The 8,781-nt window shown below is 32.3% G+C and overlaps 1 protein-coding gene across 1 annotated transcript; it reads left to right on the top strand.

The window, feature by feature from the left end:
- The first annotated feature begins 5,453 nt into the window (after nt 1–5,453).
- On the top strand, nt 5,454–8,409 carry LOC112421265 (heat stress transcription factor A-9). The gene is made up of 3 exons (XM_024782179.2): nt 5,454–6,104; nt 6,877–7,690; nt 8,014–8,409. The coding sequence occupies exons 1-2, from the start codon at nt 5,625–5,627 to the stop codon at nt 7,663–7,665; spliced, it is 1,269 nt and encodes a 422-aa protein (XP_024637947.1). The 5' UTR covers nt 5,454–5,624; the 3' UTR covers nt 7,666–7,690; nt 8,014–8,409.
- The last annotated feature ends 372 nt before the right edge of the window (nt 8,410–8,781 follow it).

Below are 8,781 nucleotides of genomic sequence, written 5' to 3'. Positions count from 1 at the left end.
GTAAAATTCTACAAAAAAGAAAGAAGTGGTAGATTTTACCTTAACCTTATTTAAATCCCAACCAGAATATTGAGGAAGAAAGAAAAAGAAATAAAATACATACCAAAGTATAAAGTAGGAGGAACGACAAAGAGAAAAAACAATGTCTTGAGGTGTTACGTCAACAACGAGCGATGATCACGGAAAACCACACGGTGTGGGAAGCGCATCGATAAAGAAAAGAACCGCAGATTCAAGCGACGCCGCCGCAAAAAAATAACAGAGAATTGAGATGTGAGGTGTAAACAGAAACAATGTGCAAACAACCACACCAATGGAGAAGGTAAGAGAAGAAAAGCAGACAACAATCACTGAGAAAATAACAGATAAACGCAGACAAACCACAAGGTGTGGGAAGGACACAATGAAGAAGAAAATAGAAGAAACCAAGATTCGCATTCACGGAAAGAAATCATGGCAGAGCACTGACATGTGAGATTTAAAGAATTCAAAAGTGGTGTGTGGTGCCAAAGCAGATGTGTGATTTTGCGGCAAATGGAAAGGAACAAAGTAACATCGAAAGATGATTTTGCAGAGGGAAAAGTGTCACGTGAGTTTCTAATTGTTATATTTAGCGAGATATATGAGCCGTAGGATTTGTTTAATTAAGCGGTTGAGATTTGGTGTAAGTCTTTGGACTTACACCTGGTGTCAACGGATCCTGTCTCATATATATATATATATTACGTTTAGAAATATACATCACAATTGTTCTTTATGATTTGTCATTTTTTAAAAATATTGAATAATCTTCTAACTTTCAATCTCAAGAAAAAACATCTCTCTCTATAAGTAATTAAACATACATTTAACCCTAACAATTCTTGATGGTAAGAATTTTCAATCTAATTGTTGGGCATTGCCGGTCAAAATTAGGAATCATATGATTCTATCTATGAATCTTTTGTTTTGTTTTTTAAACAAATTTACAAAACTCATAAACATGCATGTTATGGAGATATACTATTAGCTTGCTTTACTTTTATTCATTCACATTCACAAAAATATTTTATTTTCTTGGAACTCACGGTATGAGATTTGAATTGTAAGGATTCAAATGATTTGATGGAAGATGAAATAGGTGGATTCGAATTGTAGGATTTGAAGAAAGATAAAAAGTTTAGTTCTCTCTATAAGTACCATCATGTGCATCTTGTTTGTTAATAAATCGTTAAAGACTTGGAATTAAATTGTAGGTTGAATTGGTAATTACTAATGTTCTAGGTTGTTTAGTTGGTTGACTTTTATAGATAACATCTGTAATGATGTGAGATCGAATAATATCTAAATTGGATGCATGAAAAAAATGAAAGATGAACAAGTAATAAGTGCATTTGAAGTGATGTGTGAATGGTCATCCTATAAATTTGACATTGAGAATCTTTTATTAAGCATTACCTTCAAGATATGGTGTGTTAGGCTGGAATATTTGAATTCTACAAAGAAAGTTATTATACAATTAGACATGCATCATCACTTACATGCATTAAATATTTTTTTATACTTGTATTCAATTTAGTTATATAAAATAGCGGTCAAGAGTACAAATGCAAAAGAGTAAACAAAGGTTAGTAGAATATTTATGTAAAGATATATATATATATATATATATGTGTGTGTGTGTGAGTATGTGTGTTTATATATATAGAAACAAAAACCTAATTACTTCATTCACATTCTTCTTCTTCACCAATGGCGGCTGATCAAATCTCCATGATTAATTCTCATACGTTAAGAGGATTCACTATGTAGTCCCGAAAACCTAATTACTTCGTTCCTTTTTCTCGAACCAATTTAGTGAGATCCCAAAGGATGTGTTTGATTCCTTTGAGACGCGAAGCTTTACCAAATTATGTTCTCCCTTGTTAATTGATTGGCGATCTATCATCATCCTTCCCAAGGTTCCACTACAAAGAGCTGCAACAGATTCATGTTGGGCAGTGGCCACCGTTGTAGCCATTGAAGCTAAATATGCAATTTTAACTGGAAAACAAATCAAATTTTCATCCCAGGAGTTGTTGGATTGTTACCCTAACACATGCCTTGGTTGGACACATGTTGCGCATATGTATGCTAAATATATTGGATTATCCCCGGAAGAAAATTACATATGGGAAGAAAAGCACGGCTTGATTTGCCGTTGTAAAAATGGACGAAAAGTCCGAATTACTGGATTTTCAAGTGTCAAACGAAAGTTCGAGTATCATTTTATGCATGCACCAGCCGTGTAACCTGTTGCTGTTGATTTATGTGCTGGTGATTAGTACTTAGATCTTAGTAAAGGTGTTTATGATAACTACTGCTTCAAGAGTACAAATTTATGTAGGATTAACCATGTCGCACTTTATGTAGGATATGAAACAACTTTGCTCGATGAAGAGTATTAGATCCTAATGAACACATGCAGTGGCGGAGGCAAGTATAGTATAGTGGGTGCACATGCCTTCACTAAGTTTTGTGTAATTACTTAGCATTATATGTTTATATGTGGAAATTCTGATCAAGTAGCTCACACGCATCTGTCATCCAATTGAAATGTTAGAATCTTCTCTATTCTACTCACATAGAACACGGATCACACACTTTCACAATTTCAATCACACATTTATTTTTGTCTCACTTGTAGTTGTCTTATATCCATAATAAAATTTCATTAAAAGAAAGACAAACACACATACAATACAAACAATTATCCTCACTAATTTATAATTTTTTCATTGTTGATTTTTTAAAGGTTAAACCCCTATTGTAAAATTTAATTTTATATTTTCAATCTTATACATTTTTTATTTATAAGTTATTTATTAATGTAATGAGACGAAGCATATTTTATTAATTTGTTGAGCTTAAATTTGTGTTAATGATGAAACTTAAGACGCTCACTTCGTTCGGCATGCCTGGAAACTAGACTCTGCTGATAGAAAATGTTGCGCACCGGTGTTGTTTCGCTTGTGTAACACCCTCTCTAACTGAAGTATCAAAAATTACAATTACATTTTTTTTATGAGTTCTTTACTTTAGTATGATGTATATTTATGTTTTCAACTATATATATATATATATATATATATATATATATATATATATATATATATATATATATTGGTGCTCCCACTATTCATATTTTCTGGCTCCGCTATTGAAAACATAATATTGGTGATAATGGATTTTTTTTACCCAAAGAAGAAGACTCAGTTACGACACGAACAATGTGGAATTTTATCCAACCCTGTACACCCTCATGTCCCATTCATCTTGCCATAGGAATAAGCTGGTTAGAAGACGAACTTGAATTAGGGAGAAGATATATGTTGCGGTTTTGCTCTTTTTAAACCATATCCTACTAGTATGTTTTGTTCTCTTTTTGCACTAGTAATTTTGAAGCATAATTATTTTTGTCTTTAACAGTAGAGACTAATTTTGATAACGAAAATAAAATATAAGAATTTTAAAAATATTTAATAAAATGCAGAGACTATTCTTCAAAGTGGCGCAAAATGTAAGGAATAAAAAACATATTGACCATATCCCTATCTTTTTAATATCTATCATATCATCAATTTATTACAACATTCTTTTTTATCCTCACAACTCAAGGTGTTTAAAGTGTTTATGGCTTTCTAAAAAACATTTTTCAATAAATATTTTAAATTTATAAGTTGATTTAGGATGATTTTGATCACTTCCATCCTTATGCTTGTGTATTGCTGAAGATTCGCAAGTTGATGAACCATCCCTAGTTCATATGCTGTCAATTTAATCATTCATCAAAGCTTTGACTTTTTGCATCATCTTTCTTCCTAAATTTCTCTTACGTTAATTGTTGACTATCAATTTCTCTTAAGTTAATTACTGACTATCATGAACGCAACAACAGGCACAACACAAAAATCGACATATCATCGATGAAATTTTAATAAAATTATATAATTTAACGTAATTACATGGATTGATGTCACGTTTGTATCTACTTTCAATAAAAAAAATTGAATCCTACAAAACTTACGGATGATGTTGGATTAGTTATACACTTTTTTTTATTACAAAAATTATGCACATATTGTTATCGGTTGTTTGTTTATTTTTTATTTTTTCATCATACTCCCTTCGATGCTTTTTATATAAGACACGTAGGTAAAAAAATGAATATTTTTGATTTTGATCATATGCATAACTTTTTTTTAGGGATCGCATAGAAAACTTCTGTTAAGTGATTTATCTCTTGTTAAAATACTTCCTCCATCCTAAATTGTATGTCGCTTTAGAAAAAAAATTGTCCTAAATTATATGTCGCTTTACAATACCAATGAAATATTTATGTTATTTTTCTTATTATATCATTAACTATTAATTACTTTCTCTTCTTTCAATTATTTCATTTATCATTTTCATACCATTTATTAAGGATAATTTTGTAAAACAACTCATAATTTCTCTTCCCCACGCAATATTAATTACATTTTTTAATACGTGTGAAATGACCAAAACGTCTTACAATTTGTGACGGAGGAAGTAATAAAAATAAAAAAATTCTCCCGTCATCCAACGACTCTTATGTTACTTTGTCGTAAGATCACATTAATTAACTAAATCTAATTTATTCCTAATTCGGCAATTCGGTTACATTGAGCAGCAGGGATGAGACTCAACCACAAGATTTAAAATGCAAATTTAGAGGCACGTTTTGTTCTACCCCGTTATGTGAATGTTGCAAACTCTGTCATGTAAACTCATACTCAAACAGGACCCATAGTTAGTCATGCTTCTAACGTCGTAGCAGCCTTGTAGCCGCAAACAACCACCGTTTATTTGTATTCTATTCTCTTATTTTTTTTTCGATGAAAAGGAAGACATGCAACTAAACACATCCATTGTTGATCGTCATCCCTTTTTTGTTCGGCAACCGTACACACATAACATTATCTTTATCAAAATCAAAACGGTGCTTTAATTAATTAGTTTATAGGCTTATAGCTCATGCTAACAATCGTGTGTATAAATCTTTACGGTATTTTTGAGTTCACACCTCGTTCCTTTGCGCACATGGCACGTGGATGTTGTCCGTTTGCCTAGACCGTGGGAGAAAAAAATTGACGTGTCATAACCTCATCTTAGATGTTACACGTCCTAAATGTACTTGAGAAAATGAGATAAGCAAAATCTATATCCACACAAAACTACAAATGTCAGAAGAAAATATGAAACGTGGCTATTGGTCTTATTTTACCAAAAATGGACCGGTGCAAAGATACACATACACTGTTCTCACCTGCTTCGTTGTGCCAGTCTCTTTTGCTTTTTCTTTTGGTGACAACTAAGGTACTTATGGAAGAATGGTCCAACCAATACACATTAGCCACATAAGCATATTTTTAAGTGGTATCCATGAACTATCTTTAACCCCACCAACAAATTGCTCATTTTCATTGGCACCATTCTTAAAATCAATTATCATCTATAAATAGATACCAGATAGAACGTGCAACACTTTCTTCCCCCAAAGACATTCATTGCTAAGTAAAGACACACTCACTCAAGCGGCAAAACAGAGTAACGCCGAATAACCCAATAAACAAAGAAATAAAATGGCGGTAGCACACGGTGGTTACGACGGTGAAATCGGTGGCTACAATTCTCGTCTAATCCCATCAATAAAACCAGAGTTATTCAATGACAGTGCAAATTCCAGCTCTTACACCTACGACGACGTTTCAACCGAAAGAAAAGAATCAGTACTAACCGAAGAAGAAGAAGAAGGTGCTACAGCTTCTCACGCAATTCATATCAAAGAAGAAGTTCTTGAAGAAGACGACGGTGCTGCTCACGCTTCATCTTCACTCAGGTTTCCAAAACCAATGGAAGGGCTACATGAGGTTGGTCCACCACCGTTTCTCAAGAAGACTTTTGAAATGGTGGAGGATCTGGAAACTGACCCGATTGTTTCATGGAGTGCTTCTCGTGATAGTTTTGTTGTTTGGGATTCTCATGAATTCTCCAAAATTCTTCTTCCTAAGTACTTTAAGCATAATAATTTTTCTAGCTTCATTCGCCAGCTCAACACCTATGTAAGTCAAAAAAATTCTCACAATCCTATTAATAATCGTAATTCTCTGTATCTTCATATGTTATCATTGCATACATATTTATAATCTTGGCATCACTGTTTTGTTCAAAAATTAATTTTGTTAAAAAGTTGATTTAACATAAAATGATCCATATTTATAGGGAGCTATGAATGTCTGGTTCCTCTTTTACAGATGTTGAATTGATTTTTGACATGTTTGTTGTTCTCGATTAGAATGATTTTGCCTGATTTTGATTTTAAGTTGAAGCTAAAAATTTGAGCTTTTAATTCTAAAATTGCTTTTTATATTTAAATTTATTCTTCAACTTATTTTACATGAACTCACTTTATAGGAATGCATTTAATTATTTTACATTAAATTTGAACTTAGCTGGAATCATTTCAATCAAAATCAATTTTTGTCTCCTTATAAAAAAATATGAAAAAACTGAAGACTTCAAGATATCTTTGCAATTCGCAATTTGAATTTATTCTGACTCTATTCTGGATTTTTACACTCAAATTTATCATCTAATTTTGTTTGAATATTAAACTCACTTTTAACTACAAACAATTGAACCAAAATCAGTTTTGTTCTTTGTAACCACAAAAATAGATGGAGACTAAAAATCAAGAGGTAAAAGCTCTTAGATTTTGCTTGAGAACATTCAAACAACTTTAAATCAATTCTATATTTTTAAAATCACTTTGTCTCTCTTAAAATTTAATACAAACATATTCTGAGTTGAATTTTATGAATCTGTCACATGCAGGGGTTTAGGAAGGTTGATTCAGACCGTTGGGAGTTTGCAAATGAAGGATTTCAAGCAGGGAAAAAGCATTTGTTGAAGAACATAAGAAGGAGAAGCAAGTATAACAAACTGCATCAAGGAGGATTCAATTTGATGAATCCTTGCGTTGAATCTGAAGTGGAGAAACTGAAAAAAGATCAGAACATGTTGAAATTGGAAATTCTGAAGCTAAGGCAACAACAAGAGAATTCAAATATTCAACTCACAAATGTTCAGGAGCGAGTTCGGCGTGCGGAATCAAAGCAATATCAGATGCTATTTTTCCTCACCAAAATGGCCAAAAGGCCATTGTTTATGGAGCAGATAATCCAAAAGATAAAGCGAAAAGGAGAAGTTGATGGTAATATAGACATGGTTAAAAGACCTAGATTGCTTGGAACACAAGGTACTAGTGTTGATTATAGGTGTCAGGGTCGTGAACAATTTGCTACTTTGCAATCTGAATTGAATGGACTTTTTCCTGAAAATATGAACACTGGTAGAATGGAACCACCTGTTTCCACTCCCATGGAAGATGGGCTGGGTAGCTCTTTACATGACTTGAGGGCTTGTGGTGGTTCTAGACAAAGTGTTCAAGATGCGAATTCTGCATATCATGTTATGTCAGAGAAGCTTTTGGGGGAAAATTCGGTTGTTGATGAAGAAATGGATGTGAATGACTCTAATATCTATCTTGAACTAGAGGATTTGATAAGTAAGCCAACAGATTGGGGTGGAACTGCTAGTGGATTAGTGGGACAAACTAGTTGAATCTCTCATCAATGCCTTTTAAATGGTAAGCTTGTTCTCCAATTTTTGAAATCTCTTTAGACTCTGTTTGGATTGGTTTACTTGAGTTCATATATATATATATATATATATATATATATATATATATATATATATTAACAAATGTGAGACTTTCATAAGTTGTTTTTAGCTTGTAAGTTGTTTCCAGCATATTTCTATTATTTTCATTATTCCATAAACTCTAGCATAGCTTATGAATTTTTTTTATAATTAATGATTTGCTTTATTTTATCTTTTGATATAAAAATAGTTTAAACATAAGCACATATACATGATTGGTTGTATGTAACATTTATAATGTTTTTGCAGATTGCAAGAGCATATTCAGCTGCAACACCAGATGAAGAGCTCAATATTAATGGCTCTTCAGACTTCAATACTGGCTTCAAGAGTGCAAGACCCAGGTTATATGACTATGGGTCTAAGATGTTCATATTGTGTTTACTTGTGTTCTTTTTGTTATCTTTCATTTTATAGTTTAGTTTGTTAACAGGCCGACCAAAAAAATTTGGTATACCGTGCTTGCATGAAGTCCTACATATTAGTTTGTAAATGTACAGTAACAGTAATAGTAAATGGCGTGTAAGTTGTATATGTAATACAGAAAATACTAGCAGTAGCTAAACAAACATCTTATAATGTACAGTAATAACAAATAGTGTGTAAGTTGTAGTAATATAGAAAATACTTTCAGTTTTTGTTTTATTTGTGTTTCCAATATAATATTGTCATGTAAAAAAGTACAATTTAGTAGGTTAGTGACATAATGTTGAATGGAACTGAGGCAAACAAAAAGAGAATTGTTTGCCATCCAATGGACTTGTTTGCACCTTAATGGGGAAATAAACATCGTCTAAATAACACAGCTGAGTCCTAGCAACAGGAATCAACACCACCAATTTGGACAGATGTAACAAAAAATTATTGAGTAGGAATGTAACGAAAAGAACCATGGTTGTTCAAGTGCATATTTTCACCTTTTATGAGATTTATTTTTTATCCCATCCCCTTTATTTAGTAAAAAAATGAATCTAATCCCTTTAAAAACACACTCTTCTAAAAAAGTGAGAGGCTCCC

Source organism: Medicago truncatula, chromosome 4, assembly GCF_003473485.1.
Source record: "Medicago truncatula cultivar Jemalong A17 chromosome 4, MtrunA17r5.0-ANR, whole genome shotgun sequence".
Classification (NCBI taxonomy): Eukaryota; Viridiplantae; Streptophyta; class Magnoliopsida; order Fabales; family Fabaceae; genus Medicago; species Medicago truncatula.
Note: the sequence above shows the minus strand (reverse complement) of the source record. Positions and strands in the feature narration are given on the sequence as shown.